The sequence below is a fragment of the Megascapheus bottae genome, chromosome 22, assembly GCF_031878675.1.
Source record: "Megascapheus bottae isolate mThoBot1 chromosome 22, mThoBot2.hap1, whole genome shotgun sequence".
NCBI classification, from domain to species: Eukaryota; Metazoa; Chordata; class Mammalia; order Rodentia; family Geomyidae; genus Megascapheus; species Megascapheus bottae.
In genome coordinates, this window is record NC_143530.1 from 4798581 (window position 1) to 4824264 (window position 25684).

The following is a 25684-nucleotide window of genomic DNA, read 5'->3' on the forward strand; positions in this document are numbered from 1 at the left end:
GCCTGTCTGAGGGAGAGGTTCTAGAACAGGAAGTGGGTTTCAGGAAGCCCAGGTTCTACTCTTGCCTGAACACATCGATTCTTCCCTTCCTCACATTATCATGGGACCTGGAAATGTGGCAGGGCCACATGGCAAGAACTTGTATGACAGGCTTAGGGCCACTCAAGATTCCAGAGTACTGGCTGAGATGACAAGTGTTAGAGAGACTTGGGTAAGAGGGTGGCAATGACAGAAAGGCTGTCATTCATTCATTCATCATTCATGAAAGGTTTTTGTTGTATTCCTAACATTTGCAAAGCTTGTGGGTGAAGAGGACAGTGGTAGTCAAGGCAGATCCAGGACTTGGAAGTTAGCTAGGAAGAATGTCTCTGAGGACTTGACTGTGCTTTGGGGGAGGGCATCCCTCCTAGCAGTGCTCTGACCAGGCTTCCATTCTGCCTCTGAACTTGACATTGCATGTATTGTGTCCATTCTGCCCCCTGTATGTGCAAGCGGTATGGACACAGTTCATGCCTGTTTTACACTTGTCTCTGTGGGAGGGTGAAAGTGGTAGCAGATGAGAAATCCTGTTTCCACGCGGACCTCTCAGGAGACTGCTGAGTGTTGGTTGCAAAGCCAGTGTGGAGGATCCTCTGTCCCTAGAGGATGTTGGGTTTTAATTGCATCCATGGGAGTCTTCTCTTTGTAGAATAATGAGAACTGAAACCATATGTATTGTGTGAGAGAAGCAGAGGGAGTGCTGAATTCTTTGGAGCGATGTCTTGGCTACTGTGTAAACGCTGGTGTCCATGTCCAGGTCTTAACCCCGGTTCTGGTGAACCCTGGCCATGCAGCGTGAGCCCCGAGCGATGTGCCCTGCTGCTTGGTGATTGCTCTCTGTGGACACACAAGCTTCGTAGGGCTCTGCCTGATGACACGTATTTCTGCTATTTATTTCCGTAAGGGAAAGAACTTTAGTACCTCCTGCCATTATAAAGGTCAGTTCAGCTCTACAAAAGAAGAGAACTTTTTTGCTTTCCTTTTTTGGTGAACTGAAGCTGATAGTTGGCCATTTTCAAAGTAGGGCTGAAGTTTAGTTGTTACCAAGGTGGTATCTGATTTGAGGCCATAGGAAGCACTGGAAAGTGTCATTTCTTCCTTCCTGACCCTGGATGACCTCATGCCTCAGTTCTGCGCTCTTGCTGTGGATAAGGTGTGAGCTCGGAGAAGAGCCCACAGAAGACCACTGTGTCTCCCGCGCGGGGTAGGCAGTGCTTCCCTTCTCTTGGTTTCTCCTTGGCTTCCTCCAGAACTTAGCCCAGGCCGAGGGGTGTGGGGCGGCTGGTCTAGCATCTGTCTGCACAGAGAACGTCTCCCACTCATTAGGTATATGTCTTTCATTCACTCGGACAGAGGAAGATCACCCAAAGTGTACTGAGAATTTTTAATACCTGGAATCATATTCAGCTGTTAGAGAAGAGATGGTATTTCCACTTTTATTGTATGGGCCTTAAAATCTCAGAGGTTGTCAGGGTCACACCGCTAACGAGCCATGGAGCTGGAGCTTGAACCATAGCTTGTGACTGCCAGCTTCGTGATGGTCTTACAACTTCATCCTTAAACTTCGCGTGGTTTTTTGCCTAGGAGCCAGGGCTGCTCAGCACAGACAGCTCCTGGCAACTTCAGTCTCTCCTTCCTAGGGCCTGACGCCTCCAAATACTGCCAGCCCTTCAGTTACTTGAAGAGCGTTAGCTTGAGAAAAAGCAGATTAGACAGGTTATTCAGTTAAGCAATTTGAATTAGTTCATTACACAGCCGACTGTCTCCAGACTTGAAACTTGGATGGAACAGAAGCAAGCAGAGACTTGGTGGTCTTTATTTCACTGACTTTTATTTTTTCAATTAGTAATCAGAGTGGGAATTTCTATTATTTCTTGGGAGGGTTTTGTTTCTGAACAATATACTTTTTTTTTTGGTTGTGCGGCTTGAACTCTGGGCCTGGGTGTTATCCCTGAGCTCTGTAGCTCAAGGCTACCACCCTACCCCTTGAGCCACCATACCACTTCTGGTTTTGTAGTGGAGCTAAGTATCTCACGGGCTAGCTTTGAACCAAGATCCTCATATCTCAGCTTCCTGAGTAGCTAGGGTTACAGGTGTGAGCCATTGAGCCTGGCTTATTCTTTTAAAATGTATATGCTATTTGACAGTTCTGTACTATTCTCTTTCCATGGCCACCATATCCAGCCATCCTGGGCCTGTTTTTGGAAGTCAGTGGTTAAAACGGAGGAGTCTGGTTGGGACTGATGAGGCCTGCCCAGATACAGACAGTCCAGCCTGCACTCACTGGAGGTGCTGCCACGTTCTCAAAGCTGGGGATCCACGTTACTGCCATCCCAGGAAAAAGTTTTCGGCCCCCTCACTCTCATTTGAGCTCCATCAGTCCTAGGCCTGAGCACTGCTTTGGGTATTCCTCAGGGCTAGCACTCTACCACTTGAGCCACAGCTCCACTTCTGGCTTTTTCTCTGGATGTGGTACCAATGAATGGAACCCAGGTCTTCATGTGTGCTAGGCGAGCCCTCTACCACTAGGCTACACTGCCAGCCCTTTAAGGAAGACAGGAACTTCCTAGCCTCAGAGACATCTGTCCCAGGGACATATTGCTCAGGCTGGCTAGCCTGGGTGCTGGACTCCATGGCATAACTACAGTGGCAGTGCTCCTTAGAATCAGTGAGGAGAGGGAGTTCATCCATGGCTGGGGGACCAGGTACTGACTGGGTCCAGCCTTCTCCAATGAGACGCCCTTGAATGTCCGTGTTCATGACGCACACCTGCGCACACCATCACGTGTTGACTGGTCCCAGACTGCCCTCGTGTGTGCTCACGTCCCTTAGCGTGAGATGTCCGAGCACTTCCCCTTGAGCCATGCCCATACGTGATGAATTATCTCGTTACCTATGATGACATCCCAGACAGTGTGAATACTGCGTGCATCGTGACTCCGCCGTCGTGCCGAGGGACGGATGAGCAGCCTGCTCTGAACTTGCTCAGGTGCACGTGAAGAAAATACTCCTGATCTGCGGTTGTGTGGATCCACAGGCGTGGCGTCCGTGGACACAGAAGGTTGTGTGTTTTGGATGGGCAAGTAATGTAGACACGTGGTCTAGAAAGGAAGAATAAGATACATATCGAAATTGTTCTTAAAAGATACCTTCCCCTACACACACCTTCCAGCCTAGCAGATCGTGCTTTGTGAGTCTCTGAATCCTCTGTTGGCTTTTGTCTTCCTGTTTCCACGGGTCACGGGGCCCTTGTGGCTGATTGGCCTACTGCTTTTTGTCATGGTTGTATTTCTTTTCCAAAAACATATGGAAGAAAAAACCTCCCAAGTCTGATAAATTTGTTTCCTTGCCTGGTATTGTTTCGTTTTCTGGGCGATTCTTCTTGTTTTCAGTTTCCTGGGGGTTTTCAGCTAACTCGTGGTTAGGTGTTCCTTTTCCTTTCACGGGTGATGGCAGAATGAAGACAAAGTACAGCCGTCTCAGGGACTAGTTCTGACTGCTCTCCCACTGGGGTTTGTGTGAGTGTGTTCAAACCCCGGAGCTCTTGTCTACACCATCTTTCATCTGTCAGCTCTCCAGGGTGAGAGAGGGTGGTGAAGATCACTGCTGAGCTGGGACAGAGCATGGAGTCAACTCCATGCTTCACAGAGGAACTTCTCACCCAGTGAGGGCAACCTGCAGCCCGCAGGCTTTAAACTTGGCTTCTAGAATAAGTATCAGTGTGTTCAGTCTTCCCTCCCTCCCTGCCTCCCTCCCTTCCTTCCTTCATCATTCTTTAGTGTGGGGCCTGCCTCCCTCTCTGTTTCTTCCTTCCTTCCTCCCCTCCCCCCCTTTATTGTGTGGCTTAAAACATATATAAATACTAGATTTTGGAAGAAGAAGCTTTTTCTGAAGCTTTACACAGTCTGTAATTACACTTCAAAGGCTGTGGATTTGCATCTGATGTGCGCTGAGCCTTCAGTTCCAGTGCTCCGTATGTAGGGAGCATTCATAAGCATGGGTGTGCTTCCAGAAATAAACAAACTGTAGAAAATGTTAATCGGCCCGTCCCCGGGGACTGCAGTGAGTGCCCTCACTGTGGCTGAGGAAATGGGCATGATAGTTAGTGGTTCGCCAAAGCCACCCTGTCATGGGCTTCACAGAGATGTAAGCGGTGATTCGGCTTAGAAGAACACACACTCGTGTTTTCATGTAAGACACTGTGGGCCTTAGTCAAACTGACCTAAATTAAGATCCAGGGACTCCGTGTGTGGAAGAGTCTCACCACGGTAACCGTAAAGAGCTGGCTTGTTTCTTAAAGTTACATGTGGGGTTTTAAATAGGAATTGGGTTTGGTTTTTTTTTTTTTCCTCTGAGTTTGTTTTGCTTGAAATCAAAAGCTCTGCCCCTGACTATACACCACTCTGAACCTTTAATGACTGCCGGTTCAAATTCCTCACACTGCCAGGGAGGACGTGTGAGAGGTACGGTGATGTGTGTCAGTTGGATACATTACTGCTTTCTTGTGACAGTTCTTTCACAATTGATGAGGAAGTAGTTTCCCCTAGGAACTTAGGTTTTTGGAGACCGTTTTCCTGACTCCGATCTAGGATGTGATGTAAGCGTCTGTCTCAGTAGAATTGCCGTGGCCGAGGAAGGACTTGGCGGGGGGACTCCCAGCTCATTCACGTTCAGAAAAGCATGCCTGTGCAGTCAGTTGATCTTTTTTTTCTTAGGCAAAAATTACTGGCTCATTTTGTAAATATTTTCCTCAACAACTGAATTGCAAACTGAAGCAAAACTAAACAAGCTCTGCTTTATTCTCCCTGTTTCTTCTCTTCCTTAAAGTCTCACATGGAAACTAGACCCTGCTTTATTTTTAATGCGTGTGTGCCAGTCCAGGGTTTGAACTCGGGTAGGGCACTCTCCTGTAGCTTCTTTGCTCAAGACCAGCACTCTACAGCTTGAGTCACGGCTCCGCTTCTGTTTTTTTTTGGTTGCAAGTAGAGATGAGTCTCTTGGATTTGTCTGGTCAGGTTGACTTCAAACTGGCATCCTCACAGCTTGGTCTCCTGAAAAGCTAGGATTACAGATGTGAGCCATCAGCTCCTGCTCATCTTTTTTTTAAACCTTGTTAATGATAATAACGCTCTATCAGGTTAATATAAATATGGCCTCATTAAAAGACATGGCATTGATTCAGAATTCATTCACCTACTGATTTTAAAAATGCCACTGCTCATACATAAGGATTGCCTCTGCACTCAGGCATTAGTTCAGGCAAAGTCATCTTGCAGTTGCAGAGCCGTAGCCACCAAAGAGTGTTACTTGAGACCCTCACCTGACTGAGGTGCTTGTCTGACTTTGTGGCTCCTGAGATGGGATTTTGGCATTACACCCTATGGTCCTTGGACTTGAGGATCGTAGGCATGCACACACACACACACACACACACACACACACACACACACACACACACACACACACACCACTGAATAGCCAGCCAAAGTAAGAATATATTAAGTAGCCCTCACTTGTCCACAGTTTCTCTTTTCATGGTTTTAGCTCCCAGTGGTAAACTAAAGTCTAAACTTATTAAAGGAAATGTAATGCCATAAACAAGTATTAAGTTGCATCCCATTCAGAGTAGCGTTGTGAGGTCCACTGTCCTCTCTGGCCCCCTCCTGCACTTGAAAGCCCCCTTGTGTAGAAGAACCATTCAGATGGGGTGCAGTGCGTGTGTCCAAGTAGTCTTCGTTTTACTTAGCGAGGATCAAAGCATCAGGAGTGGTAGTGCCAGCAGTATGCAAAAGAGAAATCATAAAAGGCAGAAATTCTCAATGTAATAGCAAATGGAAAGCCATATGCTGAGTCTGCTCCTGTTCTGTGTTGTGAAAGTGCAAGGAACAAAATACATTTTGTTTTATCGTCACACCTCTGTCTGTGAACAGTACAGCCATAGTGTGTGGTAAGTGCCCGCATAAAATTACAGTTGAGTGGTTTACATACCTTCTGTGGGAATTTTGGTTGGATTGAATCCTGTGTATAAAAGGGGACCAGTGGATATTAAGTTATTGAAAGGGGCCAGATTTCTAGCTTAGGCTGTGTGCTCAAATGTGTTTTCTTTCTCTTGGACTGCTGCAGCATTTTTAACACATTTGGTAGTGGTTGCACTTTTGAGAGTTTGAATCAGAATTACCAAACTGGTGAGGTAGATTGAGTACATAACACCCATCTGTGTGACATTGAGCCAGTAGGTTAGCTGCTGCTGCTGCTGCTCCTCCTCCTCCTCCTCCTCCTCCTCCTCCTCCTCCTCCTCCTCTTGTGCAGTTGGAATGTTAATGCCTTATACAACTGTTTGCTGAGCTAATGCCTTTCAGTAATACAGCTACATACTACTGTGCTGTCATTGTGACTTCTGTCTTCATGAAAACCGCACAGTAGCCAAGAAAGTTGCTTGTTGCGCATAGATAAGGGTCCAGAAGGTAGACGGTTCTTAAGGAATGCCTCTGCGAGAGAGGAGCCGCTGGGTACAGCGGTCAGCTGACATCAGGACTGACAGTGGACTCAGAGTCTGCACATTCCTTACCAGTCAGAGCTGGGTAAGGCCCGCTGCTTGTCTTCGTTTGTGCGGAAGTCAGCATACTGCTTTTATTCTATCTAATATCTCTGTGATGCCAGGATCCAGTGCAGGGCCCTTGCTTGTCAGGCAGACACTCCACCACTGAGCCACACCCCCAGCCTGGGAGGTGACCTTTGTGCTAGGGTCCCCAGGAGCAGTGTCTGCCCATCACACAGTTGGAGCTGGAAAGTGCTCTGTGACTTTCACAGAGCAGCCAGAAGGCTTCCTTCTCGGGTATTTACAGTGGGTTCTGTTTTGTCCCTGGCCCAGGTATCGACATCCTGAAGCTCGTAGCAGCCCAAGTGGGGAGCCAGTGGAAGGATATCTATCAGGTCCTCTGCAATGCCAGCGAAAGGGAGGTGGCCGCGTTCTCCAATGGCTACACAGCGGACCACGAGCGGGCCTACGCGGCCCTGCAGCACTGGACCATCCGGGGCCCCGAGGCCAGCCTGGCCCAGCTCATCAGCGCCCTGCGCCAGCACCGGCGTAACGACGTGGTGGAGAAGATCCGAGGGCTCATGGAGGACACCACGCAGGTGCGGTGTGCTGCCACTGGGGCCGGCCTCGTGCTCCATTCCGCCTGGGTGGAAGGGAAGTCCGCTGGGACGGTGGGCCTGGGAGTCAGGGGGTCTGGAGCCCTAGCATCGTTAGACCACGGCCCCGATGCGTGGACCCCAGGGCACATCAGTCCAGTTAGAATCTCCAGGGGGAGAACGGGGATTCAGTCCCCAGCACGAGCGCTCCCTCGGAGCAAAACCAGGAAGGAAGTCGTCCTCCTCCCCCTCCTCCCACTCCCTTCTCCAGGGAATGCTCCCTGTTGTGGGGCTGAGTTTGGGGGGCTCACTCTTGACCCCCCTCCTCTGCTGCGGGGCAGGTGCTGACGGGTGGGCTTTCCTCCTCGGTGGTTCAACCCCGCGGGGGGTAGCAGATGGAGAAGGGGATGCAGGACCCCCTGCTTAGAGGGCCCGACAGCTCTGGGCCCCAGCACTTGGGCTGCCCCTGATGCTTGCTAGCTGGGTGACATCAAAGGTTACCCTTCCGTGTTTGTAAGCTTATTTTATAGGATTTATTAATGCTGTAAACACGGTGAACAGAATGACTTCTACAATTGGTAGTGGTGATCATTTTGTAACTCCTGTTACTGAGCTGCTGTGTAATTATAATGCACTTCTCTGCAGGGCCACCAATTAAGTACAGAATTGGGTATTGGATCATAGTTTCTGTAGACTTTGAATTTAAAATTTAGGCATATGTTTCCAAAATAAACAAAACTCTGCCATTAAGACTTGATAAACCCACTGGAGATTTAGAATCTCATTGTTTTTTTTTGCTACTATTCCAGTGATCTAAATTCCTTCAAAGAAGTAGGTGGAGTGATTTTTTTTTCCCACATCAACTCTATCATTCTATACCAGAATTTGTATGTCAAGAGACTCGATTTTCTATACATAAGAAGTCTAAATGCCTATATCTCTTTATGCTAATAGGGTAATACTGCTTATGAAATATATTAAACATTCATCATATCCACGTATAATTATGTGGATAAAAATTTATAGGAGTTAGCTTTGAAAGGTGGTCTTTTAAAGTTCCTGTATACACACACACACACACACACACACACACACACACACACACACACATTTTTGTCAGTTGTGGGGCTTGAATGTTGGGCATGGGTGGTGCTGTCCCTGAGCTCTTCAGCTCAAGGCTAGTGCTTTTCCACTTGAGCCACAGTGCCACGTCTGGTTTTCTCGTATTTCATTGGAAATAAGTATCTCATAGACTTTTGTGCCGGGGCAGGCTTTGAACCGCAATCCTCAAGATCTCAGCCTCTTGAGTAGCTAGGATTATAGGCATGAGCCACTAGTGCCTGGCTTCCTGGTATATTTTTAACTTTTTTAAAATGTGGAATTTCAGGGAAAATATTTACTAATAGACTTATAATCATGAAAAGGCACACATGCCAATGTATGTGTGTGTGTGTGTGTATTTTCTGAGAAGGGATTTCAATAAATGTGGTATACAACAAAAGCTGAACTTGAGTTCAGTCTCTGGATTTGAGAAGAAACAAAGGAGATAATGACCAATCAGATGAACGTTTTGCAGTTTATACAAAGGGAATCCAGAGACAAAGCATTACTGTGCTTTCTTGAAGTGTTGATTTTTAGGGAAGACCTGGAAAAAGAGCCATAATAGAATTGAAGTAGAACTAGATACTTAAGAATAAATTGCCACATCTCCTTAATGATTGCCTACAAGCAAGATGTGTTTGATGCAACCTTAGGGTTTGGTTAAGTCAAGTCCATAGCGAGCCTGTGAAGTCTTATGGGAGAGGAGAGTACATCCTAAGCAGAATGATTCACCCCTTGAAAACCATAAGAAATGAATCAGCATGAATTAGTAAAGGAAGCACCTTCTTTCCATGTCCATTTCTGTTTCCATTGTGCACACTCTTGTTCCTTCCTCCTTTCTCCTCTGTAATACAGAAAGACCCTAATTGTAGCTACGGTATTTATTAGTTATGTTTTGGGAATGGTGGTGTGGACATCCTGTGGCTTTCTGTGTGGCTCTCTGTGGCCTGTGTGTTAACGGTGGGTGCCTTTACCATGTGCTGATAGTGTGTATCATTATCCAACAGCATTCTGAATGGAGTTCTAGCTCTCCTTTCACGCCCAGGCTTCTGCCTGCCAGTTCTTCTTAACTGCTTGGTGTATGGAACTGTGTGTCCATGGTTTGTCTCTGAGATTGGGCAAGTCAAGCAAGAGAATGAGAAGGCAGGGGCATCATCGAGACCCATTCTCCCGTCGTTCCGTATTGTAGTGCTACCAGAGTTCGAGGCTTTGCCTCTGGGTCAAAGGACTCAAGGTGCAAAACTGCTGGGGTTTTCTTTTTCTTTTCTCATTTTAATGGTGAGTGCCTGGCCTGTTCATGGCCTGAGACCAGTTGTGTTAGGTTCCTAGGACAAGATTAGCACTAGGGTGTGGCATTATCGGCATTGTTAGTCCCCGTGCCCAGTGAGCCTTGGTGAATTGTGAGGCGCACTTCTCAGGCATTACTTCTCTCGAGGTAAATGTTTAAACGGACTCCAAAACAAACGCCTAACACAGCTTTCTGAACTGGACGTTACCTCTTTTGTCCATCTTTTGATTTTGATTTTTTGTGAGTACCTTTGAAGGTTGTCTCTTGTAATGAGGAAATACATAAGGCTTTTCTTAAACTTAGACAACTTCTGCCCCTGAATGTCAATGTATTGACATTTTTTAAAATGTAATTGCATACACATTTGGGTTTAAGTCTACCGTGTTATCATTTGTTTTCTGTTTGGAGTAGTGTCTTTGTTTTGGGGTCAACCTGGACGATAATCCTCTGTTTGCACTTCCCCTGTAATTGGGGTGACAGGTGCCCATCATCATTCCCGGCTTTTTTCTTTTTCTTTTTAAATTGGAGGTTGGTTGTTTCGTTGTTGTTGTTGTTGTTTTGGGCCTGGCCTAGCCTTCAATCACAATCCTAATCGTAACTAGGGATGATAGGTGTGAGCCAGAGGGGCCCGGGAAAAGACATTTTCCTTTTGTTGTGTTTTCCTTTGGTTGTGTTTGGCCATCTTGGGGTTTGTGTTGGGTAGGCAGATGTTGTACCACTTGAGCCATGGCTGTCTTGTCTCACGGCTTCCTGAGTGCGGAAACTGCACGTGTGGGCCACAGTGTCGCCCTGCTGGGTCTTCTCCTCGCTGTGGATGGTAACTCAATACATTCAGTTCCCATCGGAGGCAGTGATGATCAAGTTTTTATTGCACCGGTGATGTACAGAGGGGTTACAGTTACATAAGTTAGCTGTAGAGCCCAGATTCTTTCTGAATAGTCACCTCTTCCCTTGTTTTTCTCCCAGCGATTATTGTCTTTAAAGTTAGGATTTATGTAACCTCTCGTGAATGCCAATATTTTATATTGTCTTTTTTATCCTCCTACAGCTTCAGCCTCTTCCATTGCTCTTTTGCCTAAAGAATATTTCTAAGAGCAACTGCCCAACTATAAGCTTGTCTTTGTCTTTATCTGGAAAATACCTAACAAACACATAAAAGTAAAATACTGATACCTCCCCGTAGTTTTTGCAGGATGGGGAGGAATGGAAGCTCGTTCAGAGCTCGGGTGTAAGTTCCCCTGGCCGAGCAGCAGAGTGAGGATGCGCTTTTCTTCTTAACTCTGTATTTGGTATCACAGTGTGGACCCAATACTATGCCAGCTACATTGGGCCCTGCAAAGACAGACAACACCAAGTCAGAGCAATCAAGGCACTCGCAGTCAGAGAAGACCCTTATCCAGACTTCTGTGATGCAAGGCCAGCCAGCTGGCCAGCCATGAGGGAGGGATGAGGGCTCCAGCAGGGGCAGGAGTGATGCAAACACATGGGGGGGGCAGTCCCTACCGGGGGTTGTGCAAATCATGTGACCTCTTGTCCCCCACAGCAGGGGCAGCGGGGCTCCCTGTGCTGGGGTTTGCTGTGGGTGGAAGATCACGTGGCCTTGGCCAGTATTACTAACTCCGGTGACGTCCCTGCTCCTGAGGATCTCCAGCCTCAGGGCCTCCGCACCCAGGGTCCCTGCCTTGCAGTGGGGGGCGGGGGTCCCCTCGTTGGAGACAGTGGGGGTTAAAGCCCGAGGGTTGTGGGTACCCAGTGTCCAGAGAACTGGAACCCCGGCTCATGGTAAACGCTTAGCTCTCCCCACTTGAGCGAGTGTTCTTAGGCTGGCAGCTGGGGAACAAGTGGGCATGGAAGGAGGTGGGGTCCGTCTGCCCAGGCCCACAGGGAAGCAGCTTTCCCAGAACTTCCAGGTTTCCTCCCCGTGCTGGGTCGTCCCCTCGCCTTCTGTGTGCGACCATCGGGGGTAAACCGGGGCCGAGGTTTCTTTGTGGGTACACCGACTGCACCCCTCAACCCTTCCCCCTGGTTGGGGTACAGGAGGGGACTCTGCTCTCCTTCCTAGGGAATGTTGGGCTGACTGTTCCTTCCCTCTCAGTGGGCATTAAGGGCAGGCTCTTGACACTGAAATGGTCGTCAGAACGAAGGTAGTGGCTTGTTGAGCAAGGCACAGCCGTTGCGGTGGTAGAGGGATTGCCAGTGACTGGGTTCTGAAACCATCCTGGTTTGCGTTCTGGGCCCCGTTTATGGTTTCTTTTTTGTCGGTTGTGGGACTCAAACTCTGGGCCTGGCCATTGTCCCTGAGCTCTTCAGCTCTAGCTGCCAACAAAGTTAGGGGCAGAAGGCTCCAAAAGAATGGGGAAGTAAGAACCAAAGAATGAGGCAGTAAGCATGGAAAGTAAACCTTGGGCATCACAGCCTTTCAGGACACACCCCTCTCATTGAGCCACAGCACCGCTTCCTGTTTTCTGGTGGTTCATTGGAGATGAGTCTCACGAACTTTTGTGCCCCGGCTGGCTTTGAACCTCGATCCTCAGATCTCAGCCTCCTGAGTAGCTACAGTCACAGGAGTGAGCCACAGCACCCAGCTTATGGTTTCTTTTTGAACGGAAGAGAAAAAAGGAATTTTTGTACACTTAATGGTAACAGTTCAGGAGTAGTGGCACAGGCACACATTCCCAGCCTCTCTGGTGGCCAAGGCAAGAGGATCATGAGTCTATTACCAGCCTAACTATGGTAGTTTGGAGTGAGACCTTGTCTCAGAAACAGAATCACAACAAAAAGAGCTGGAGATGTGGCCCAAGTGGTAAACTTATTGAATGAATCGTGTGCGTCCGGCCCTGAGTTCAGTTCCTTATGCAAGAAAACACAGACGCAAACAAATAATGTAAGGTGTGCCTAGGTTTCTGCCTTGATTTACATATGGAAAGGAACTGAGCCATCATGAAGTACCACCTTCCCAAAGATGAGGCTGATGAAAATTACACTGTCATTGAACCAGGGTCCCAGAGTCAAGGCGGCAGCTGTTGATGTGGCTTCTGTGTTGTCTTTATGGGGAACCAGAGGGCCTTTCCCTGCACTGCACAGGAGACCTGTGTCTCGGGAGCGGAGCTCTTGGTCAGTAATCTCTCTCCCTCCCTCCCTTCCTCCCTCCCTCCCTTCCTTCCTCCCTCCCTCCCTTCCTTCCTTCCTTTCTCTTTCTCTCTCTCTTCTCTCCCTCTCCCCCCCCCCCATAGTGAATGGCCTTTTGTTGGAAACTGGGTGGCCCCCCGCTCCGCTCCGTGTAATGAGGCTGAGGCAACCTTCTCACTGTGCTCCTGCTTGGTCCTCTGAGGGGCCTGCAGGTCCTGAGTGTTTGCTTCTCAGCTGCAGGATGCAGCTGGTCTGATCTGTGGTTTCACTGAGCCCAGCTGTGTAGTGAGGGTGAGTTGAGGCAAGTGCCAGCTGTTGGCTTTTCCACTATTCAAATGACTTCTTGTTTTCGATTTGCCAGGTGGTCATCTCCTCAAAAATAGAGATTATTGTCCCGAGACCTACAGCCTGAAGCCCTGAGAGATGCTAGCTAAACTTACTTGTCTCTGCCTCGTGTTGTCTTGTGTCACTGGGGTATCTGGGGTCATTTGGGGACAGGTTACTCAATGGCAGGGTGTGGCAGGAGGCTGTGGAGGGACTTCTGGGCTGGGAAGAGACAAAGACACTGAGGAGGGTGGGAGTGCTGACATAAAAGGCCTGGCGTATTTGGTGATTTCTGGGTTTAAAGTGGTCACCATATAAGAAAGACCAAAGTCTGGGCCCAATCTTTCAGTGTTTTCACATTGCAGGCTTTTGTTTGGCTGGTCAGTAAAGTTCTGTGGAGAACCAGCAGCTGGCTGGCACCCACAGCTTCCATGTGAGACGCAAACATGGAGCTGCAATGCATGAAGCAGAGAGGTGCACTAGGAATTAAATGGACTCAGGAGGGACTGACCCCTCCACCTGCTGAGAAAGACACAGAAAACCAGAGCAGATGCATAGTTGTTTATTTGACAGCCTCTTTATTTTATTTATTTATGTTTCAGGACTTTCTTTGGGGCTCCTTCCCCAGACCTCTCCATTTGTTTCTATGTAGGCAGCCCACCTGCCTATTTAATGTTCTGCAGACTCTTGTCTATCTTTCTTCCTGTAGTTAACAGTTTAGAAAGCCATAACTGTTCTGCAGAATTAAAGGTTCTAATGGCCCACTCCGTATCAGGTGCTGGGGTTCAGACTGAATCTCCAAGAAGGAATCAAAAGGGAGCGGCAGGTCCAAGAGTTTCATCATCTGGATTGAGTGTGCATCTTGATCTTATCCCTGGTTGTGTAACCTTGAATGAGTCCAACTGTGTTCCCAGGCCTCAGTTTCTCCAGCGCTACCTTATAAGAGCCTCAGGAAAATTAGAGAAGACCCTTAGAAACACCTAGTCTTGTGTATGACTTTGAGTAGGGGCCTCGGGGAATCCTAGTGACTTTTCTAGGTTGGAACAGATATCTTTGGCACATTACAGAGACAGCCACCCAATGTGTTTCCTGAGTATCTATTGTACCCCAAACACTGAATGGGTTCTTTGACTTTGCTTTTTCAGCAAGCTTTGTGGCCCTGGGGTATCTAAGTAGGTGTTGTAATTAAAGACATGCTACAGTATTTCTTTGGGTCCTGGGTTAGCTGGATGTACATTATAATGCATACCCCTGGGAAAGAAAGGAAAGCACTGTGAATTATTGTAGAAAGTAGTAAGCTGTGGTCCTATAAGTTACAGGTTTAACAACCCTGCCTCAGAGATGTTAAGCTGTCAAAAAAAAGATGCCTCATCAAATTAAAGTACGGAAATTGAACTTGATGATGTAGGAACTGGTTACAAGGAAAACACCCTGGGAAAAACTGGTTCCCAGGCTCTTTATTAATTATACATTTATTCTCTCCTTTTCTAGGGAACAGATTTCATTATTGCTGTTACTGTTGCCATCATAGTAATAATGAAATATCGTAACATGGACAGTGTGATGAGTAAGCGTTAACACCCTGCCATATAAGTGGGGAGGAACAGAACATCAAAACAGAGGATTGCCCTTCCAGACGCAGATGGCTTTGTAGGGGATGATGTGAGCCACACGGTAGAACAGGTTCTGTGAAGCTGCTGTGTAACAGATGGAAGTGGGCTCTTTCCCTTTTCTCTCTTTCTACTCCTATGTCTCTGAGACTGAGACCATGTCCAAACATTGAAGAGAGAGGCTGAGTCATCTATTACTTGATGTTTTCCATCTCTTCAATCTTTCCCTTTTTGGCTTCTCAAAAAGTGCATAGGGAGGAAAGCAGAATCAATTTCTTATTTAAGGGGGGAAAAAAAGGAACATTTTCACCATCTTTTACCGGTGCTTGGAGGACATATTTACGTACTTTCATTCAAACATAGATGAGATGATTAGCTTCCATCTCAGCCTCACTTCTGTCCGCTGTGGCGAGAGCCTTTGTGGATCAGTTATAGCCCCGCGTCAGTATTGAGTGAGCACTCACTCAGTGAGGGCTGGCCGACGCGGACAGTAGAGTTCATTGTACCTCCGTGCTGTCCAGGTCTTACTGGCTTATTCCTCGCTGATTTCCTTCCTTGGGGGAAAACGACAGATGGCATTCCTGATTTCTGCAGTGGGCCAGGCCAGAATGGTCAGTAATTCAATAATGCGATTGCCAGGAGACCTGCTGGACTTTGTTTTTGATAATCAAAAGCATAGGTAAGGTTCTTAGAGAAGAATATAAACCACAGAAGTCAAAGCAGATCCTCTGGCTTAACCGTGAACCCCGGGCTGCAGGTTAGCTTGGTGGGGGACTGGGGTGTTGTCTGCAGTGTTAAAGTGTGTGAACCCCAGTACTGCAAAAAAAAAAAAAATAGAAGAACAACACTCCAGAACAGTAAGTCAATAAAGACAACAAGACATTACATGGATAAAGGCAACAAACATCACCCTGTTTATCAGACAGAAGCCAGAGGGGGTCAGCTTTCTGAAAGGGGAAAAAACTTTTTATGAAATAAGGAGAAAATGGACGGTGTCATCAACATGCTGAAAAGGGAATCTTTGTAAATGTAGTGTGATGGAGAGCCTTCCCAAATAGTGGAGAGGAAAAGGGGTGGTATTCCTGGCATGCCAGGGGTCAATCCAGCTTGACCTGCAGCTCCACTCGAGCAGGCCACCACATTCGCGCACGCGCAGAGCGAGCAGGCTCTGGAGGACTCATGAGTAGCCCTTCCTGCTAGCAAAAGGCTGTCCTGCACTGGACGACCGATGACATACGTCACAGACACCTTTCGCAGGAAGAGTCTACCGTCCTCAACAGGAGTGAGTCAGCTCCTTATCGGCTCACCTCTAGAGTAGTCTGTCCCTCTTCATTGCTGTGCAGTAAGCAGGGACAGTCTCTGGAAGTGGGTGCTGGGAACTGGTGACCATGCTAGCGGTCTGCAGGGAGGAGAGCTGAGACCCTAGAGGCAGAGGGTACTTGTAGAATTGTGTGCCACAAGTGGGCACATCATGCTCTGCCGTTCTAATGACATGAATCCAGTGAACCCAGTGGATGGATTTATGGAACAGCGCGAGTAAGAACAATTTGTCAAGTTTAAAACAAACAAACAAACAACCCTGAGCAACAAAGACAGACTTGAACCTTCTCATGTCAAGGTCTTTTTGCCTGTGAAGTGGCTTTGTGTAATTCAGGTCTTCAGGCAAGACTTAGAGGTTTGTACAACTTGTTTTTGTGGTTAGAACTGAAAAAGCTCAGTCACAACCTTTACTTCCTTTTAATTTTTAATTTTTTTTTTTTTTGAGAAAAGTGAGTTGGTGAGTCAGCATTAAGGTTAATGTGGCAGGGTAGACTGCTTGCAGAGGCCTCCCCAGCAGCTGGGTGGACGCTCACCCTCCTTTCCCTCCCTTCCTCCCCCTCCCTCCCTCCCCCTCCCCTCCCTCTGGAGCCAACTGGTTCTTACCAGCCTCAGCAGCCTTGTTCCGGGCCTTTCCTGGGTGTTCAGGAACAATTCTTTTGCTTCTGGCAAGGATTGGCCAACATACATTGTGTAAAAGTATAGCTCTAAGGTTCAGTTTTGAAACTTAACTCTTAGAAATGATCCGCATCTGTCAGTGAATCATTTATGCCCGGTATTGTAGCCAGCTATGTTGGCTTGGGTTGGGGGGCTTTGAAGAACCGCATGCCATCTCCAGGTAAGCTGGTGCTCTGTCGTCAGTACGATTCTAGGTGGAACAAAGACCTTTCTCTTGTTGCATGCCCCACGGGATATAGGAAAGAAGGAGGCTATGTTCCTTCAAGTAATGGACTCGTCATGTTTGGCATTTGTTAACCAGGTTAAAAAAGCTGGCTTCTCAGGCTCCATTTGCAGATGTGACCCTGGCTCCTGCTCAGTGTTGAGTCGACTGCTGCCTGTGGTCTGGCCCCAGGAGTCCTGGGGAAGCTAAGCAGAGCATGTTGGCATTCTTTGTTCCTGGTCTTCCCCTGGACTTCCCCTGAACCCGGGGAGACCTAAACAGCAGGGGGCGCTCTGCTGTCAACCTGTTAAGTGGGGATTGAGAGTCAGTGTTAGCTCGCTTTCCTTCTTATGCAATAGAGGCTCCTCCTTGTACTGTCTCCTGAGGTCTTGGCCAAGCAGGAGGGAAGGAAGACGGAAAAAACACCGCAGCTCTGGCCAAACAGAAGCTTAGGAAAAGTTGGGAATTTCTATCTTACAATTACTTGGCTTTAACCCTTCCTTTTTATTTTTTATGGTTTTGGGTCATAAAACCTTTAGAAATAGGATCAGTGAAACTCAGAAAACAAACCCTCATAAACCTACCAAGTGGACTTAACAGATCTGTACATGGCAATGTATTTATCTATGGATGTCTGTTTCTAACCCTAATCCCATTTGTAAGGCCTCCCCCATTCACTAGAAGCAATAACCCTTCTTTGAAAGGTATAGGTATCATTGTTTCCTTATTTCCATTTTAAAGTGTTTTTCTTTTCTTTCTTTTTTTTTTTTTCCCCCAAGAGATTTTGCTGAGGGTAAATATGGGTTACATCTTGCTTGGGCCCTTTCTCTGTTCCAGCCTACCAAGAATTCACACTTGAAGTAATAATTCAGAAATCACTTGTCTCTTATCTGAACTTAGGAGTTAATAGACTCAGATGATTTTCTTATCTGAACCCCATTTATAGGTGACATCTCCGAGCTACGTGGATTTAGATAGTAAGCCATTCCTCGTTATCTGAATTCATTTTCTGACATAGGAGTTTATAAGCTTGGCATCAAGAGATGCATATAGAATTGTTTCTGAAGTTCTGTGTAGACCTGTGAATGATCCCGGATCTAATTTGATCGTGGTTACATGAATAGCTGGGAGAGTGGGGAAAACAAGTGGAAGATAATATCACAACCCTGACGTAGTTGTCATTTGTTTCTGTAATGCCTTTGAGATAAACCTTTGGTGGAAATTGAAGTTTTTTGTTTTTCTTGCTGGCCACTTGTCTGTTAGGATCTGAAATATTTTTCAAATCACAAAATGTTTGGGCCTGAGTAGAAGTGTCTGGTATTTATAGAATCTCTCAGGTTTCTCTCAGGGCAGGCATGCAGCCAAGTGTAGGTCTACTGCTGAGTTCAGATACTTGCCGATCCTTTGGTTAATTTCTGGTGGTCATGTGATTGCTTATGATTGCTTACAGTTCGTTACCTTCCTTAAATGGCCTATAGCATTCCAGGCAGGGAAGTGACAAGGTTCTGGGAAGTAGGTAACTTTGCAGCTGGACAGACCTTGCCTTGAACCCAGCTCTGTGACCTGGGGCAAGAGCCTCAATTTCCTCAACTCTCCCTGGGGTTCAGACCGTAGACCATAGGTCACAGGTATTTCAGTCATCTGGCACTGTGTTGGTGATGACTTCTTTCTTAAACCATCTCTTTTTTTGTCACTGGTCCGCTCATGGAATAGCAATCAGTTTCACTTTGATTTAGTAAGTAGGCTATAACAAGCCACGATTCAAGAGATAAGGACGCCTTCAAATGTAACAGAACTTTTCCTTTTCTTCATGCCTTAGGTGGCATCTAGGGGAGGTAAAAGGGGGGGGTGGCTCTTAATCATCAGGAAGAAGCTTTATTCTGGAGACTCTTAGGCAAATCTTGGGAAGAAGAGGCCTGGTAGTAACCAAGTAGATAGTACCAGAAGCCAGCAGGTTAAGTCAAACCCTGTTAGCAGGCTGGCAAGGAGCACCGTGGCTGGGTAGTTTATACTTCATTTCAGGGGCTCCCTGATGCCTCACAGTTGTTCATTTAGTTTTTATGAAAACAGATTATACAGCCACAGGCACACTGGAATTGGGCACAATTGAAGATAAATCAGTGGTAAACCTTAGTTGAGTTGAGCCAGTTGGGGTAACTTGGGAAGGAAGAAGGGGTTTGTGTGGGCGGTAAGGGTTGAGCAGAATGAAGAGGCTCCATAGTTCAGGTGGAAGGAGCTTGCCAGAGACCCCCTAGTCTAACCCTTTACTTTAGAAACAAGGAAGTGGTGTGGTGTGTTTTCTGTTGTTGTTGTTGTTGTTTTAATGTGAATGTGGTGCCGAGGAATTGAACCCAGGTCTTTGTGCATGCTAGGCAAGCACTATACCACTAGGCCAGGCTTCCGGCCCTTGGTTTGGTTTTTTGTTGTTGTTTTTCTTTTTGAACGCCGCACAGCTAGTTAGCCATTCATCATGTTTCTTGTCCCGCGAAGTGGTTTTCTGGGATGTTAACTGTGGGAATCGAAGAGCGTGTGCTGAGACCGTGTGGGACTCTGGCCCACTCCTGCTGGGGCGTGGACACGGGAGAGCGTGAGCAGAGAAGGCTTGTTTCATGTCCCTGCCACCCTTAAACCACTGTCACCTAGTGTCACAAGAGTTCCTGCCACTAGTCCCGTCTAGGACAGCCCTGGGTGCCGGGGAACCCTCCTTTTTTCCTGTCTGGAAAAGCAAGTTCCAGTCTGGTAAGTGAAGTGGAGTTCCTGGTTGTAAATTGGTTGAAGACAAAAGTATGGCGGTTCGGTTTGGGGGTGAGGGTACTGGCCTGGAGTCCGCCAGACAGGCAGAAGAAGGTGGTAGCAGCGGCTCACCCCAGCAATACCCAGATACAACTTGTCCTGAGCACGGCTGCGAACTTGAATAGCCTTCCTGTGTTTCACCCTCCGCATTTGAGGCAGTCCTGTGTCTGCCTCGTTAGATCAGAGGCAGAGGGCTCTGTGGAACCAGTGTTTGTGACATTCAGCACAGAAGCCAGGGCTGCAGTGAGGTCAGGGGATAGCTTGGCTTCTGGGTAACAAGGCCCATCTGTCTGTGATCTGAGCTACGGGAGACTCGGGATGTGAGGATCACAAGTCAAGGGTAGTCTAGGCAGAAGAGTGGGTCAGACCCCTCTCAGCCCGTGAGTGAGCTCAGTGGTGTGTGCCTGGGTGTGATTGGGAGACGCAAAGTGCCAGCCTGGCGGAAACGTCCATGAGTCTGGAAACACTGGCCCCTCTGTAACCCAGCCGTACCCAGGCCCACAGTAGGTAGACTGCAGCTCAAGCATGTGCCCTGGCAGGAAGCGAGACCCCATCCTCAAATAGGCAGTGGAAAACTGGGCTGGAGGTGTAGTTCAGCAGGACTGTCACAGCCTTGTATGCACAAGGCCCAGAGTTCAAACCCCAGCACCAGACCCACTACTACCACCAACACGAACATACTGCTTTTCTGATTGTAAAGTTAGTGTGTCCCCATAGAAATTTGGAAGGCTTGAAGACACATAAGGAATAAATTGTTGTGTTTGTTCTCAGAGCATTTTAAGGAAAGTAAGACCCTCTTGTAAGGAAATTGGCTTTCTTATTTAGATATTTATCTTTTGCTTTAATATCTCAATTTTACATTAGGTGTTCTTTTCTTGCTGTAATGACAAACTCTGAACTCTCATAATTGATTTAAAAACAAGAACAAAAAACTGGTTTCTTGGACCCTGATGAGTTGACTTTCTGATTAGTGATATCTCTTGAAAAGCAAGGCCAGATCCAGTTATAGCACTGCAGACTAGCTGTGATATACTGTAACTACTAAGGGAGGAAAGAGGTTTCTGTGAGCAGATCTGCCAGTTCCTGCTGCCCAGAATGGGACACACACACACACACACACACACACACACACACACAGACTTAGTCTGTTGTCATAGATTTGCACGTGGGAACTTCTTTCTAAAGGAAGAACAATGTGCTATAGCAATGGGCTCCATGTCCCGAGAACCAGAATGGAGACAAGTGTTCTTTGTCTACTGGGGGCATAAAGAAGTGTGTTGGCGTAGGCTAGGACCTAGTGAATTAAAATATGTAAATCATACTCGTTATGCATGCTCTCTGGGAAGTGGCCTTGAAGCAGAAGTGGGGTGTGGGTGGTTTTTCAGTGGAGTAATTCTGGTGGCATATTCAATGTGTGCACTCATCAGTGTCCTTCACAATTGGTGGCATGAACTTCTCAGGACTTGCAAGCTGAGACAAAAGGTAGACCTTACATGTCCTCACAGAAATTCTTGGAAATGAGACTGTCAAGCTTGGTTGAAGAGCTTCTGGTTATTTCAGCAGTGGGAATGAAGTTCTAGCTGAAGAATAGAGTCCATCACTCCCCTACCACTCCTCAAACTCTGGTCCTGTGTGAGCTGCGCCTCTGATGGCAGATGCTCATCCGGGCTAGAACACCAGGTTCAGAACTAGGAGATACTGTAAGGACGTGCTGGAGCTCTGCAGTATTTCCTCAAATCTGGAGCTCCAGTAGAGACGTCAGGCAGGTGTTGATGTCAGTATATAGCGCTCATAAGAGGAGAATAAACTGGGTATCGAGGATCACGTTCAGCTGTACAGAATGGTATTTTAAATGTGGCCGCTTTGGCCTCACACCCATGTCTAGCTCCAGTGTCCTGTTGTAACAGTTTGGGGTGTGTGCTTTCTAATTTTTTTTTTTTTTGATACGTTTGTTGAGAGAGTTGTGCTAATTTGCCAGGCCAGCCTTCAATTTATAATCTTCCTCCTTCAGCCTCCAAAGTAGCTGGGATTACAGGCAGGAATTCTCATGGGTTTGCGTGCGTGCGTGCATGCGTGCGTGCGTGCATGCGCTGATAATGAAGCGTGATCTCAGGGCCTGGGTACTGTCCCTGTGCTTTTTCTCTCAGCGGGCGCTCTACTACTTGAGCCGAGGCTTCACATAGAGCTTTTTGACGGTTAATTTGAAATGATCCCCCCAGACATTCCCACCTGGGCTGGCTTGGAATCATGATCCTCAGATCCTCAGATCCGCCTCCTGCAGACACGATTCCTGGTGTCTGCTGTGTCTCCAGCTTTTGTCAGACTCAGACATCTGCTCACCTATGCTTTTGAGTAGGTGAAAACTGTGTGCATATAGTTTTCCTTTTTAGCTTCAAGAGGTTTGAGTTAGTAAAAGGAAAAGTCACTCAGTAGTTGAGTGTATTTTAACCGACCAGCCTCTGCTTAACTTAATAAAACCAGTATTGAATAATATTGTTATAATACAACAAGCTCACACAAATCACTACAATATAAAAATGCCAGAGAACCAGGACCATAAATGATCAAGCAAGTAATATATGCAGCTATTCCTTGTTGTATCAACATTAAAGCGTAGAGTTGTTTTTAATGTATGTGTATATCTCACAGTAATACAGTGTTACGGACAAGTCACATGGAAGGATTTACCACTATCGAGTGGAAGTAAAAACTGTGTGAGGAGGGGTTTTCATTCCATGGGGTTGTTGTTGGTTTTCTCTATATATAATTATATAAACGCTTTTCTTTTTGACTCCTCCACAGCTGGAAACTGACAAACTGGCCCTCCCCATGAGCCCCAGCCCGCCGAGCCCGAGCCCCATCCCCAGTCCCAATACGAAACTTGAGAACTCCACCCTCCTGACCGTGGAGCCCTCCCCACTGGACAAGAACAAGGGCTTCTTCGTGGATGAGTCTGAGCCCCTTCTCCGCTGCGACTCCACGTCCAGCGGGTCCTCGGCCCTCAGCAGGACCGGCTCCTTCATTACCAAAGGTACCTCACCCAAGGGATGGGCGGGGCCTCGGGCTCTTCCTGGTTGGGTCTAAGGTCACTGGAACCCTGCCGTGATGGGAGCAGGAGGATCTGACCAGCCTCAGGGAACCCATGCCACCTGGGAAATCTTCACCGCAGGGCGGGCCTGGAGGTGTGTGTGTCACCCTTGTCCTCTGGTTGCTGTGGATTCTGGGGACAGGTGATCCAAACCAGTAGGGCAGGATTTCTGAAAATTATTTACCAGGCTCACTAACCCCAAGAATTTCAAGAATAATCCGTCTTGAATTAAGAGTAATACTGTAAGTGAGTAAGCTTGGTTCTAAAATTGCCGTTAACTGTTGACAGTAGCTCACGCCTGTAATCCTTGCTATTCTGGAAGCTGAGATCTGAGGATTGAGAGTCAAAGTCAGCCAGTGGAGACAATGCTGAGACTATTTCCAATTAACCAGCCAAACACTGGGACTGGAGATGTGGCTCCCATGGTTGTATGCCAGAGTTTAAAAAGCACAAGAACATAAAGCTCTGAGCTGGAGCCCGTTACTGGTACAACACAAAATCCCTTTAAAGCAAATAGTGTTTTACAAACAATGGATTGGATGCTTAGTAAATGGACATATTTAATTTAATTAATTTATTTTTGCCAGTCCTGGGCTTTGAATTCAGGGCCTGGGCACTGTCCTTGGCCTTTCTTAAGGCTAGAGCTCTACTACTTGAGCCACAGCACCACTTCCAGCTTTTTTTTCTTTTATATATGTGATACTGAGGAATCGAACCCAGGTCTTCATGCATGCTAGGCAAGCACTCTACCTCTAGGCTGAACTCCCGGCCCAGCACATTTAATTTTTAACAGATATTAACTAAAAAGTAGAGAGTTAGCGTACACACCATGTGGACACTAGATTTGCGTTAGCACTTCTCCAGTTTTTAAGTAATTCCACTTATGTTTTAATGAAAAGGTGTTTAAGTATAGCAGTGTAGTCATAAAGCCTTGATAAACAAACTACATTGGCTTGGAATTTTTAAGAGAGAGAGGGCCATAGTGTGTGTAGCTGCATGACGGATGGAAAAAGATGTGGGTATGTATTCTACATGTGTTCTGGCATCTTTCCTTTGGCAATCAGGAAGATGGAGAAGCCACCCAAGACTAGCCAGATGCCACCTTAACAACCCACTCAGGCCAGGCAGGCCTTGTTTGCTGTCTTAATGTGCAGAGCAAGTAAAACCCTGTTAGGTAACTTGTGCCTGAGTGTCCCACACTCGTCAGGCTGGTGAGAGGGTAGAGGTCATCTCTGGGAAGCCCCTCTGCCAGCCGGGTCCTCTCCCCGCACCCCTCCCTCTCCCCTTTGGGAAGCCCCTCTCCCAGCACGGCCCTCTTCACGGCCTCTTCCCCTCCCTTTTGTTGCTGCAGAAAAGAAAGACACAGTGTTGCGGCAGGTGCGCCTGGACCCCTGTGACCTGCAGCCCATCTTCGATGACATGCTGCACATCCTGAACCCCGAGGAGCTGCGCATCATCGAAGAGATCCCCCAGGCCGAGGACAAGCTGGACCGGCTCTTCGAGATCATCGGAGTCAAGAGCCAAGAAGCCAGCCAGACCCTGCTGGACTCCGTGTACAGCCATCTCCCCGACCTGTTGTAGAGCACACAGACACTGCACTCTGGAAATCAACTTAGGGGCAGGGTGGCTTTCTTTTGTTTCTGTTTTTTATTTCTTTAACCCCCTTTAAATGTGTGTGTGTGCATTGTGTGTATGTTTAACGGAGTATATGGACAGTGCTTGAGTCTTTGTTTTCTTGGTTCTTTTCTTTTCTTGGCTCCTTTCTCCTTTTCCTTATGGGAAATTCGTTTATAAGCCTTTTCAAGATTTAACTGTTGCAAAATACCCATCACTAAAGTTTTTAAGTTTCATAGTTTCTGTTTTTGCCTTCTTGATGTATTTTTAAGATTGTTCTGTGCACTTTAAATTCACTTAGCTTGCCTTCAGTGCAGTGTGATTTTTCTTTCACACTGGATTGTTGGGGCTCATCTTCAAAGAATAATGGCATCTTGTGAATTCTCTAAGCATCCTGTCTTTCATCCATACATACCTTTTATTTTTTTTTTTTAAATAAGACTTCATACTATTATTCGTCCTTGACAAATGTTCTTAAGGACTACGCAAACGGAAGACCGTGTTGAGTTGCTGTAATGCATTAGATGTTGCATTATCTTTCGATACGCCTTGTCTCTTTCATATTCATGGCTGACACTTGACATACTTGCTGATTGTATGGTTTGCACTGTGTAGAATGCTTGACTACTTGTGCTCTTCTTAACGCTAATGCGCTCTGGGCTGGTGAAATGAAATATCCTTAAGCCATCAGGACTTACTTGCTCTTTCAGTGGCTTGACACCTGGGCCACCAAAGAACTTGAACTTCATCTTTTAGGGAACGAGTCGTTCTGGAAAACATTGCTGCACTTTGGAAAGACAAAAATAGTGTGCCCATGGTACCTTTTCCCCTAGAAAATTTGCCCAGCTTTGCTTTCAAAGATATCTTTGTTTTTATACACATATAGTCAATAGGTCTAGCCTGGCCGCGAGACCTTGCTGGGTTTCCTTCATCGTTCAATCACTTTAATTAAAAATGGCTGCGGCTGTAAGAACTCTTGTCTGATATATTTACAACTATGCTCCCATTTGTGAACTTACCGCCAGTGCTCAGTCAGGTTTTCATGCAAAGATGGTGTGGATTAGCTTTGTGTGAGTGGGGTTTGCGTGTAATTCTGAGGGACTGGTGATCAGAAAAATGCCTTCAAGTGTACTAATTTATTAATAAATATTAGGTGTTTGTTACTTGGGTAGTTTGGGTGTATTTAATCCCTAACACTCATTCTTTGTACATGTCTTCTGGTTATAACCCTATGATTAGTCATTTAGAAAAGTATGTGTATTGTGAAACCTTTACCCTCTTAATCTGTGAACCGTGCAAGTTAGCAAAGTCCTGTCTGGAAAAGTACTTGAGGTTCTTCAGGAAGGAATTAGGTGACAATACCAAGC

General features: G+C 46.9%; 1 protein-coding gene across 1 annotated transcript in view; it reads left to right on the plus strand.

The window, feature by feature from the left end:
- Window positions 1-25480, plus strand: part of Tnfrsf21 (TNF receptor superfamily member 21) — a 48777-nt gene extending 23297 nt beyond the window's left edge. The window contains exons 4-6 of the mRNA XM_090355518.1: window positions 6911-7176; window positions 22418-22646; window positions 24055-25480. Coding sequence (XP_090211644.1) covers window positions 6911-7176; window positions 22418-22646; window positions 24055-24284 — 725 coding nt within the window. The 3' untranslated portion in view covers window positions 24285-25480. The remainder of the gene's footprint in view (window positions 1-6910; window positions 7177-22417; window positions 22647-24054) is intronic.
- The last annotated feature ends 204 nt before the right edge of the window (window positions 25481-25684 follow it).